The 12,568-nt window shown below is 38.2% G+C and overlaps 2 protein-coding genes across 8 annotated transcripts in view; one reads left to right on the top strand and one right to left on the bottom strand.

The window, feature by feature from the left end:
• The window catches only part of LOC135095120 (condensin-2 complex subunit D3-like), a 127,473-nt gene that overhangs the window by 113,758 nt on the left and 1,147 nt on the right, over positions 1–12,568 (top strand). The window contains exons 4-7 of one of the 4 annotated variants that reach the window (XM_063995875.1): positions 2,369–2,459; positions 3,496–3,617; positions 3,860–3,935; positions 4,611–5,936. In XM_063995875.1, coding sequence (XP_063851945.1) covers positions 2,369–2,428 — 60 coding nt within the window. In that variant the 3' untranslated portion in view covers positions 2,429–2,459; positions 3,496–3,617; positions 3,860–3,935; positions 4,611–5,936. Of the gene's footprint in view, positions 1–2,368; positions 2,460–3,495; positions 3,618–3,859; positions 3,936–4,610; positions 5,937–6,497; positions 6,637–12,568 lie in introns of those variants that run through there. The other 3 variants (XM_063995871.1, XM_063995870.1, XM_063995872.1) reach the window with 3 other exon arrangements.
• On the bottom strand, positions 4,837–12,419 carry LOC135095122 (uncharacterized). 4 transcript variants are annotated; one of them, XM_063995879.1, is made up of 6 exons: positions 11,707–12,375; positions 9,921–10,221; positions 7,928–8,044; positions 7,415–7,603; positions 6,908–7,201; positions 4,837–6,718 (listed from the first exon to the last, which is right to left on the bottom strand). In XM_063995879.1, exons 4-6 carry the CDS (start codon positions 7,464–7,466, stop codon positions 6,669–6,671), a joined length of 396 nt encoding a protein of 131 aa, XP_063851949.1. In that variant the 5' UTR covers positions 7,467–7,603; positions 7,928–8,044; positions 9,921–10,221; positions 11,707–12,375; the 3' UTR covers positions 4,837–6,668. The 4 variants fall into 4 exon arrangements, with proteins under 4 accessions (XP_063851949.1, XP_063851951.1, XP_063851948.1 ...); XM_063995881.1 differs by having other exon boundaries at positions 6,904–7,201; positions 9,921–12,419; XM_063995878.1 differs by having other exon boundaries at positions 9,921–12,419.

The raw sequence follows: 12,568 nt of genomic DNA, 5'->3' as shown, positions 1-12,568 counted from the left end.
GACTGTATTGCACGGTGACTTGTGTACTGTTGAATAATATATATGAACATAAGGAGAAGTGTGTTTTCCTCTCCCTGTTCTGCGTGACAGAGAGTGACCGGGTGAGTCAGAGCCACAGCCGTTTTCAGCGCCCACGTAAAATCCTCCCCGAAACACACGCCCCGAAACCCGCAACGGTGTGAAGCGCCCTTCGACTGCTGGTGATGGAGTACGTTTCAATATGAATAAAACTTGAATACCGTACTCTGTTTGTTATTTTTCCTTGTGAAGGAAAGGCTGAAAACAATTCATGCATTAAATAACTATTATTCAGTAACTATTTACTTACTGAAAGTCGTAAAAATTAAAATAACATTACCTAAGGGTGGGTTAACAGGAAGTTTGGCAACATCATAAATGCTTTAGTTACCCATCAAAATCTAGTTTCTAGAAATGGCCGACAGAATTGTCAATTCAGTATTGTCAAGGGATCGGAACTAGTTCAGGCTTCATGTTCCTTGTCTCTTTAGCTTCTTTGGGGTTAGCTAACCATGGAATAATTGTTATACGGTACCGTTTAATTGTAGTTTTGTGAGTGTGAGTGCATGTACAACATAAGTAGCAATTGTCCTTACCAGTAGCTATTGATAATTTGCATGACTCATACTTATATCTTGCAAGCTAGAAGAGGTGTAGATAAGTGTCGTCTGGCAGAGGTAATGACATGGGAGGCAGAGAGTGAGGCACTCTGTGGCACTGAGGGGCAGAGAGAGAGTATCGAGACAGCAACGTGACAAGACGTGTGAGGAAGGACAAAAGAGAAAGCAAAACGAGTCTTTGCGAGTAGAGTTTGCATGTGACTGACTGTGACGGTGCGAGTGCCTGCTGCCCCTGTACCTGTCTGTGTGTCGTAACTACATTGCACGATGACTTGTGTATTGTTAATATATGGACACACATGCCCCGAACCCTGTAATGGTGTGAGGTGCCCCTTGCCTGTTGGTGAGGGTACGTTTTAATATATATATATATATATATATATATATATATATATATATATATTATATATATATATATATATATATATATATATATATATATATATATATATATATATATATATATATATATATATATATATATATATATATATAATATTTTTTTTTTTTTATTTATCTATTTATTTATTGATTGATTGATTAATTAATTGATATGCAATATGCAACAGGTTTTGTGTCTATATCCTGTCATTTTCACTTATCACTACAGGAAACATACTATATAAATATGAGTTGAATGATGTGCTTGTATGCTGTGTGGCATGGCCTTACAAAGTGCTATACATACCTGCATAGTATCGGTGTATAAAGACTGTCTTGGGAAATCCCTTTTTCTCTCTCTCTCTTTTTTTTTTTTTGCTGCATGCATATGACATTACGTGTCTGCCTGGTCCTCTCTTATATCGCATAATAATAATAATAGTAATTATTATATATATATATATATATATATATATATATATATATATATATATATATATATATATATATATATATATATTTTTTTTTTTTTTTTTTTTTGCCTTATAAGTTAGTACAGCGAGCGAGCGAGCGAGAGCGAGAGAGAGAGAGAGAGAGAGAGAGAGAGAGAGAGAGAGAGAGAGAGAGAGAGAGAGAGAGAGAGAGTGTGTGTGTGTGTATGTAGGTGAGTGGGTGGGTGGGGGGAGGGGAATATAGAAGAAATCTACGTAAGTTACCCCTGAAGCGTTTTCTCTGAATATACTCGTCGCCAACAACTGGCAGTACCGCCGCTGTCCTCCAAACTTTAACGCACATCGCTACTTCTTTCCTCCTTGGAATCCACCCATCATAGTCACAACATACGTAGGGGTCCCGAACAACATTTCACCTTAGACCCCCAAAAGGCTAGAAATGGCCCTACGAGCAAGACATGATGGATGGCAGTGTGAGATAAGGAAGACTGTGATGTTGCATACTCAAATTTATTCGGATGTGGCCAATTGCTTGTACTAATCTTATTTCTTACAGCTGTATGCAGCATGTATAAATATTTTTTTTTTTTACTTTTATATTCAATCTGGGCAAATGATTACAGTAAAAATTGAAAACGAAGAAGCAAATTCCTTACCTTGTTCACATCAAAAAGTGCTTCGGGTAGGAATACAATCCACCTCTCCTCTCCTCTCCTTCACCACTGGAGTGAAAACTAAAAAAATTCTCCTGTCAGGGTAAACAAACATAAAACATACAAATAACACTTTAATGGATATCAAAATAAATCAATACACAACTCGTGTAAACTCACAACCAAAAAAAAAAAAAAACAGAAGAAATAACTAAATGAAACTTATTCACCTCAAATTTTCCAGTTGAGGGACACCACGGGTAACCCTCGTTCACACGAATGCTTCTTTTCCCCTGCTGAGTGATGACAGGCGTCTCCCTCGTCACCACAGACTGGTAGGTCTCAGGATAGCCATACACTACACCACCACTCCAGTAGACAGGCACACACTGGTGGAGACGACTGCGGCTATGGTCCTTAAGCATCACCGTGAAACTCCTGCTATGCTGACAAAGCCACACAAGACCTCTAAAACAACGCCTCAAGTGTCCGTGTTCCGCGCCAAAATCTCCCTCATTCCAAAGCAAACACTTCCCATCAAACCCCACGCTAAGCAGCTGAACATCACGATGCGTCTAGCTCCGCCTGACTCCTCATATATATATATATATATATATATATATATATATATATATATATATATATATATATATATATATATATATATATATATATATAATGGATATATATGGCTACTGTGTAATATGATAATCTAATACAGTGTGGTCCATCTGCAGGCCCGCAGGCCAAGTGGCCTGCCATTTAATAAAGTGTGGCCCATAAGCACTCCCTGAATAATTCTATATGAAAAAAATCCATTTTATTCAACTATGTTCAAGTATACAGAATAATAACAATCAGCTTATTAAAATAGTGCTACTAGAATAACATCATGTCTGCAGAGCCAAAGTTCCTCTGCATGGTTAAAAAGTGGGGCCATTTGTGGTACATGTCATGAACATGGCCACTTCTCTGTGCCAAGAATGTTTTTTTTATAATGACTTATTACTTATTATTTACTCTTGAACTCACCAATCTCAGTTAGTTTACATTAGGTTGGGGCCAGGCTTCAGGTGTCTCATTTCACTGTTACTTTATGAATCACAAGGAATTTCTGAGAAAGTGCTGTGATCAATTTGGGAGTGTAGGCCATGTGTGTTTGCTTTGGTGTGCAAAAACCAGAAACACTGGATTCTACTCCTACTACTACTACTACTATTACTACTACTATTACTACTAAATATTGCTGTGTGACATGCAAGTTTTGGACTACTAAAAGTGGCTCTTGGCTTTTATGTTTAATGCCAAAGTGGCCCTCAGTATTTAAAAAGTTGGACCACTCTGCTCTAATGCTTTCTTTTGTGTGCACAGGCACCCACATTGCCCTGGTGTGAACAAGGTCATGTACTTCAACTGCAAAAGGTATCACTCCTTGAACATCCAACTTTGTGATGCAAATGGAGTGATCCTTAGCTACTGCTCCAGATTTCCAGGTATAGTATTATTGCATTATAAGTTTACTTAGCCATGTACTGTATTAATTTTCATGCAACTGCACATGATTACTCGTATTGCATAAGAAAACATAGTATAATAAGCCTTGACATTAGATATAAAATGAACAGATGAAATGTGCAAGGTATGATATATTCCTATAAAATGGTGATTAACTCTCTTCCAAACTTTTGTATATACTTTACTGTGTATGTTTAACCACTTGTGTATTCCCTTATAGGTGCTACACATGATGCTTTCGTGTGATTTGAAGCAGTGGTTTGAGGAATGGGAGCTTGGGGACTACCTGCTCATTGGTGAGTACATTCAAAGTGCATAATTATGCACAAATATTTGTGAGCCATGTGTTATAATGATAATAATACCATTCACTGCCAGACCAGCCATCACTTCAGTTGACTACAAATTTATACCTACCTCCTTTTGTATGCATTCCTATCAGTTGCCTTTCTTCACATTCTTATGTATATCAATAATTTGCTTCATATTTCCATCAGAAGAAAACTATAGCACCATACCATTTTATGGTTAACTAAATCATAGGATGCTGATTTAAGGGTAATGACCAACTTGTACTGGGGACAGAGAGCTGTGGTGAGAATTGGCAGGGTATTCCTGTTCCTGCTGATGTATGTATTTGTCACAAATCTTTAGGTAGTTAACAGGAACTGTCAATATCAAGAACATTATATTTAGCAGAGTACAGTCATGGTTGTTCGTACACTTCTTGTTAGGGTAATTCAAGTTGTTTGATGTGTACTGACATTTAACAGAAATATATATGTCTTTTAACATACAATGGTGTCTTGAAATTTATTAGGGTTAGGGCATGTTTTGGAATTGTCCTTATGCTAAATGTTAAATTACAAGACTATTCATCTTATATGATATAAATCGTAAAGAAATGGAAGGTTTAGCTTCTAATCCGTAGACATATCAGCCCCTCACAAAAGTCTATAATTTATTTACAGCTTCTACCTCTAGAGAATGAAGAGGTGCCATATGCTGACACCATCCCTGCTATGCAGTGGAGACGGCAGCATGCTCCAGTCAGTTGTGCAATAGGAAATTATAAAAAAAAAATAATAATTACCAGCAATGAAGTAAGAAAGATAGACATCACTTACATGTGTTAATAATCATGTAATGAGTGAAATGATGATTTTCCATGCATCAGTGCATACTAAATTAAAGAGATCACTGCAACATTTTATTTAATCTCAGAATGAAAAAGCTTGCAAATATTAGGTATGAATAATACAAATTGGTACAAAAAGTGCTGTAGATTTAATTTATGAAAAAATAAATAAATAAATAATAATTATCAAGTACCCAAGCCTTTGGAAACACAAGAGGTACAAAGAAAAAGAAACATAAAAATAAGAATAACACACATATAAACAAATATGAGTATACCTCAGGGCCTGTAAAGTTAGAAAAGGTAAATAAACATATGTATAAGAATGCCCCACAGGTAACCACACAACAATCTGACCTTATATTTGTACTTTAAGTAATACTAAGGCATTGTAGATATCACAGTGTAGTATCACTAGCATGAATCACAGCACAAAGAAATGAGAAAATATAAGAAATAAGAAATGACAAATAAAAACAAGGTACTCTAGGCATGACTAAAGGAAGAAATTAAAACATACAGTACTAAACATAAGTATTGAACCCCTTGGCTGGGGGTCCAATATTTATGGCAAAAAAGCATTGTCCTCTTGAGAGTGAACCATTTTAGCCTAAAGTAGCAGGCCCTGCCATGACGTCACTGCATCCCTCAGCTTCACACCACTGACTCACAGCCTCCCCTCAGCATGCCTTGGGGCATGTTGGAGAGAAGTGACCTGCAACTTTTCCCCATCATGGTGTATTATTATGCAATAACATATTGTGATAACTCATTCTGTTTACTAATACAGTTAAACTGAAAGAGTATTCATCTGACTCACAGCCTCCCCTCAGCATTCCTTGGGGCATGTTGGAGAGAAGTAACCTGCAACTTTTCCCCATCTTGGTGTATACGCAATATGTTACGCAATAACATATTGTGATAATTCATTCTGTTTACTAATACGGTTAAACCGAAAGAGTATTCATCTGATCATGAGCCTCAAGAAAGCAGGTCATTTAGTGAAAGAAATAAGTGAACAGTTGGAAGCATCAAGGACAAGTCAAGCATTGGTCACAGCAATTCAGGGAGGAGGAATCATGATATGCCTGAACCAAAGAAATGGTCTGGGTGTCCCTGGAAGACAAATAAGAGGGTTGTTACTGTCTTAAAACATGCAGTGGAGTCTGATGTCAAGGCCACTGCATGCTTTAGGACAGTAACAGCCCTCTTATTTATCTTCCAGGGGCACCCAGACTGTTTTTTTAGGTTCAGGCATATCAAAATTCCCCTCCTCCCTGAACAGCCATGACCAATACTTGTTCTGGATGCTGCCAACTGTTCAGTTCTCTCACCGAATGACCTGGTTCCTTGAGGCACATGATCTGCACAATACTCTCAGATGAATACTCTTTGGTTTAGCCATATTCGTAAACAGAATGAATTATCACAAGATATTATTGCACAATAAGCCAGGATGCAGAAAAGTTGCTGCAGGTTACTGATCTCCAACACACCCCAAGGCATGCTTTTTTTTTTTTTTTTCCTCCTTAAGTACTAAACACCCAATCTGGGAGTCCAGTACTTATAACTAGTATTTTATGTAAAAAAACTGAAATTAAATTTAACAGATATTACAAAAATTACATGAATTTTAATGTAATTCTAAACATTTACATAAATAATGTTTATATTACTGCTGCTGGTTATTAAACCATAATTGCACCAATTGTCTTTGAAGTTCAACACATTGCTGCTGTGATGCAGCAATCTGCTGAAGAGCCTGCTGTTGCACTGCAGCCATCTGTTGCTGAGCCCCTGCAATCTGTTGGAGAACCTGCATACCCTGCCATATAGCTTCCCCCTGTTCCTGCTGCACCATCACAACCTCGTCCATGGAGAATTGGAAAGCTCACTGTGATTCCATCACCTGCACCAATAGTTCATGGTCTGAGCAACCACCTGCAATAAATTTAAGAAGAAAACATGACTGTACTACAAATTACAAAATACATGGTATGTCCAGTTACATATCATGCAATCCTGCTGTAGTGGTAAGACACTTTTAAAATTAATATCTTAAATGTCTGAGAGATGTATCTAAAAAAAAAAACAGCTCAAACCAGCAAGAACAACAGGAGAGTTACTTGCAGGAGTTTGGGTGCGCCCTCTGCTGTGACTTTTTGCTGGACAACTGGTGGTGGTGATGGCTGGGGTGCTGTAGGTGGTTGGGGAGATGCAAGCAGCACTGCAGGCAACTGCACAGCTGCTGGTGGATGGGGAAGGGCAAGCAGGGCTGCAGATGGTTGCACAGCTGCTGGTGGCTAGGGAGGTGCAGGCAAAGCTGCAGGTGGCTGCAAAGCTGCTGATGGTTGGGGAGGTGTAGGCAGAGCTGCAGACAGCTGCAAAGCTGCTGGGGGATGGATGTCATCTGGATCCGGAAAGCTGAAGTAATAACACAAATGAGTGTAAAATAAATTGTTTGCTAATGTATTATACAAATACAAGGCATTTAATTACTATATTAATTGACTGTAATGAAGACAGACAATTGAAAAGTATGGCACATATGATACATGTACATTCAGTGTTTATAGATATGTACTGGAGAACAAAACTGAATGCATGTAAACATGAACAAGAAGCACAGTTATTCACCACTGGATGAAGTCATCTGAAACATGGATGATTTCACAAGTTGTGCCCTCATCCACTGTTACTAATTCAGATGACTGCCCCATAGCACCACTAAATAAAGAGGCCCCTCCAGACCCAGCAACACTACCAGAAGAGGGTTGGATGGTTTCAGCACCACTGTGAGTGAATGGCTGTGGTGGCCTGACAATCCTGAAAAAAATAAATAAATAAAAAATAAATAAAAAGTGCTTACATTACTGTAGTAATTTTTTTTTTTTTTCTATCAGCTTATGTTTAATGAGCAGTCAACTTCCTCATGTCTACTCGTATACCTATTACACAGTTTTGCTGAATTGATATTCAAGTGTGCAGATATCTATAAACTTTGGAAGCTGAGTAGTGGTTCTGTTGCCCTTCTGGCCCCATGAAAGCTGGTGCTTTACCATATTTAAATGTTACATTATATTACTGTAATTTAAGTTAAAAATGGTAATAATTTCCAAAATGCAAATTGTCCTTTTTTAGTTTACTTACCCAATATGGCACCCTCACTGTCTGGGATTGGCAGTCCTGCAAATGCTATGGGTGACAGCATTCACTGGACGACCAGCTCCATGTCAGTGTAAGTTTTGTTGGCCGCAGGTCTCCCACCTGCATGGATATAAAAGTTGCAGTTATTAGCTGGTTAGAAGCTCCCATATTAAGCTAAATCCACCTGTTGTAACTCCCATGTTAAGCTAAAGCCACCTGTTGTAATATTTTAATGTATTACTGGTCATTTTGAAGTTTAAAAGCACTGCAGTGATCACTGTCTCAAACCTGACTTCCACAGCTACTGTAGACACTCTTATTTATGATCCAGTGCTTAGTAGGTTCTTGGTTATGGTTATGGGTATGGGTCATGGTTATGGGTAGATTTTATAACAGCACCAACATTAAATTACATGTACACAATAGCAAACTTTTGTTATATAACTGGAAGGATTTTAAGCACTGCTGTCATCAATCTAACTTACCAAACGTACCCTTATCTATCTTTCTATCTTATCTATCTTTTTTTAGCAGTTTGGGTCCCAAAGGGTGAGCAGAAGGAAATAATTTTTATCTCCCATTATACAACAAAGTCATGTAAGGAAATTGTCATATTGCCCAAAACAATGCCTTAAATATTACTTAACTAAATTTCATATGGAATTTGGTCAAGATAAAATAATAAGCAAATATGCCAGAGGGCAAATTTTTATTCTTTCACCATTTTCTCAGTTTTGGATGACTTTTTTTTTTTTTTTTTTTTTAGCCTGTTACTAATTAATAGGCTTGTTTTTTTTTTTTCCCCACAAATCATTAGTTATCATTTTTTACTCCCTGATCCACCATCAACCTCTGAAACTAATGGTGTGCAATAAAAACAAAAAGCAGATTCATACAAAACAGATACGTATATACAAGAAAAAGATAGATTGGCCCTCACAAATAAGCAGCCACTCACTATGGCCGCCATCCTGTTGTCATGCACTACCATCCTACCCAACCTAACAAACCTTAATTAACCTAACCAAACTAATTTAACCAAACCAAACTTACCTAGCCAAACGCAACCAATAAACTAGCCTAACCTAAGTAATCTAACAGCCCGTTTACACAAACAGTTTGTGAAACCCGGTTTGACAGACAGGTGTTTTAAGTGATGTCAACGTGTGAACGGGGTATTTGGTTGTCAAACACGTTGGTGAAACGGTTTGAAGAAAGTCTGATTGAGCCTGACTTTTGTGGGCGAGGCTTAACTCATCCACAAACCGTTTGCGTGTGAGAACATGCAACATCAAACCTCGAATAATTACGCCAGCCATCTGGTTCTAATTTCAAATCAACACGCAAGTTGGTATGTTAATGTTGATATATTTTTAACAGCCAGTCCTTTGTCCACTTTGATTTTTTTTCTGCCTAAGTGCCACTGGTAAGGCAATGGCAATCAAATAGTCCTGGTCAAGAGGCATATCTTTCCTTTACAAAAGCGCGAGTCACACTTGAGTTGAGAACCGGGGTCTGATGTGCGTTTGGTTTGATTGGCACCTCTTCAAACCGCTTGACAAGCAGGTTGGACAACGGGTTTGACAAACCGTTTGACTGTATAAAAGCCCATCAACAGAACAAAATGACATAACCTAACCAAAGAAACCTAACTACATTAACCTTTCTTCCCCAAAATAGGTACAGATAAATATTTTAAAAATTGCTGTCAGCATTATAAGTAATTTGCAGTGGATATATATGGGTTCAAACTGTTCTGACTGAGAAATTCTATTTAATGAAAAAGATAAAAAAAAAAAAAGCCATGTTGAGACTGACGAAAGAATAAAACCAAAAGACATAACTTCACTCATCTGCTCGAGGACCTCACACCTGTTCGGTTACATCACAGTAATTCAATCCCTATAACCCTCTATCCCTCTGCTCTGTCAACCACATCATGATAGGTCTGCAACTATGCTGACGAAAATGTGATAGGCAAAACCAATGAACTCACCAGTGCCTGCAGCATGGCATTGCTCTGCAGCAGCCTTGATCTTAATATGGCTTCTCAGGTTCTTAAACTTCCTACGGTGCTCTTCAGAAGACCTGCCCACTCGGCTGCCTGTGCTGACGCACGTAGTCACCTCCTCCCAAGCCTTGATTTTCTTCTTTGCGGTGATTTTGTTTTCTAGCCTTCCCAGAATCACCGAATCACAGAATTACCTCCTCCATCAAGGCTATGGTCTCGGCGTCGGTGAACCAAGGTCTTAAATTTTTTTTTGACGGTTCGCTGGCCATGACTGGAACACTGACGACTGGAGATTTTGATGAGTAATGGCTGTGGCTACTTTTTGGCAAGGCAACAAAGTTTGTAAACAATGTCACGTTGAGTCAGTGACATATCACCGCCAGCAACCAATGAGCACTCTCAGGTAGGTTAGCAACCTCCACCCACCAACCCGAGCACTTCTTTGTGAATACCGTATCTCGGAAGATGCTAAGTGCCTCTCAGCCACTCACGGTGTCCCCTTCGGCTGTCTGGCTTGCTATTTAATTTCCTCTCTATTCTCCCTTATTGTACAACACTGGGAACTATTATCCCATTAGTGCAATTGATCAAGTAATGTGGAAAAAATTTAGTTGCAGGAGCATATGTTCTTCCTGGGGTTATTTTTAATAATGTCCTGTTAGAGTGGTTAATGTTTTCCCACCTTGTTAAATGAGACATTAATTGTCAACCACAAAAAAAGTTATTATGTGGTGATCAACTACCCTCAGTCGAGTAATTAACTCACATTAAACATACAATATGAAATTTGACTTGCCGAATATTTAAGAGGGTTAATTTTCTGGGCTGATGCAATCATTACACAAATGAACATATATTTATATAGTGCCACGGAATATTTAAAAAAGACGTGGAGATGATGGGGGCACTACAGTATTTACTAATACCAATGCAGCCGTTTTCAATTTTTGAAACACTTTTCCAGCTCCGTGCTTTGAGTTAGGTCAAGGAGTTTTAATAAGAGGAGACGGTCTCCCGCTCCGCTCCCATCCATCCAGTTGAGCCAATAGGCAGAGCTTATTGAGTCTGTGGGTAGAGCTTACGATCAGCAGACAGACCCAAAACATTGCGATCTCCTGTGTTGAGATATGAGAATATACCTTTTTTTTTCTTTCTCTCTCTCTTTTCCACATTAGACAAAAAAAAAAAAAGAAAGAAGTGATGGTCTGAGTTACAAAAAGTACATTATAGTTTCCTAAATATGTTATGGAGACCTATTACACTATGTATCAAAATTTCACTTTTATCTTGTCCTTGATCCCAAACCATAATTTTCGTTATTTCCATCTAAACAAAATAGAAAAAAAAAAAGATTATTTAAATCCTAAAACTTTGCTTTTGTAGTTAGAACAATGAATTTACATTTTTGTCTCATTTCATTATAGTATGGTTTTCATATCAGGTAAAGGCCTTTGCAAAATTTCAATTGCTTATCTAATTGCTTTTGAAATATTGCAAATAAATTAAAACAATGCAAGAAAGAATATGACATGTTCTAAAGATTTCTAATTTTAATAAGATTTTTTTTAACTGATCAGATCTAGAAAAAAATATCATATTTAGAAAAAATTGCTTACATTTCGGAAATCTCAAATCTTCCAGACAATTTTAGAAGTTTCTAGAACATTTTAGAACATTCTATTCATTGTAAACATTTCCAGAATATTCTAGAACTTTCTAGAATACAGTAGAAATATTGTAACTTCACCACCCTGTGGGCAGTCACACTTACACTTTTAGGGTCCGGTGCTTCCTGCATACGTGACGGTGAACTTACCCCGCGGCGCTCCGTGTTCTCCCCTGGCTCCCCTCAGAAGGCGAGTAGTAAAACACACTTGTGGCTTCTGGCCCTCTATTCTCCGTTGCTCACACTACACAGTAGTCCTATGCTGTAGCTCGGCACCCCGGGCCTCTTGTCGACCCTCGGAAGGCTTCTTGACGCCTCGCTCCAGCTCACAAAGGCACATACAAGTACAGGAGGCAGTGTCGGCGACGCGCGGGCTTTCTTCCCTCACCAGTGCTCTCCCGCCACTCTGTCTCTCCAAACTGTTCCGCCACCAATCCCAGGGCTGCTACACGTCACGTGATACTCCCGAGCCCCAGGGTAGGCGGCCGGCGAGGTGACGTAGTGTGACGTCATCCTCCACTCCCGCTGGGACTCAGTCTGGGTATCTTCATGATCTTGCCCTCTCGTGACAATATGTAGAAGTATCAAGAATTTTCTAGAATCTACAATAATTTTCTAGAATGATTCAGAATATTCTAAAGTAGGTTCAAGAATATTCTAGAAAGATTGAGAACATTCTGGAACACATTCTAGAAAGACTAAGAATATTCTAGAGTACTGCTTAACAATAAAAAAAAAAGTAGGAGCTTGCAGACTACCAATCAGTTCTGCTTTGGTTGCCTGAAAAGATGCATCAAAAGAGGTGAAATGGCATCAAGAGGCTGCAATCATTCTTCAGATGCATTCTACTACGTATGTGGTCAGTTCATCAAGACAGGAAAAAAAGTTCTCTGTGACATCTGGAGAAAAAAAAAAAAAAAAAAAATTATACTCGTATATATATATATATATATATATATATATATAT

This window comes from Scylla paramamosain, chromosome 47 (assembly GCF_035594125.1).
Source record: "Scylla paramamosain isolate STU-SP2022 chromosome 47, ASM3559412v1, whole genome shotgun sequence".
Classification (NCBI taxonomy): Eukaryota; Metazoa; Arthropoda; class Malacostraca; order Decapoda; family Portunidae; genus Scylla; species Scylla paramamosain.
Note: the sequence above shows the minus strand (reverse complement) of the source record. Positions and strands in the feature narration are given on the sequence as shown.

Coding starts and splice junctions, on each gene's coding strand:
- LOC135095122 (XM_063995878.1), bottom strand. CDS start 7,466: ATGAGGGCACAACTTGTGAAATCATCCATGTTTCAGATGACTTCATCC. Junction 7,202..7,414: donor TCAGATGACTTCATCCAGTG/GTGAATAACTGT, acceptor TTATTACTTCAG/CTTTCCGGATCCAGATGACA. Junction 6,719..6,907: donor GAGGGCGCACCCAAACTCCT/GCAAGTAACTCT, acceptor AATTTATTGCAG/GTGGTTGCTCAGACCATGAA.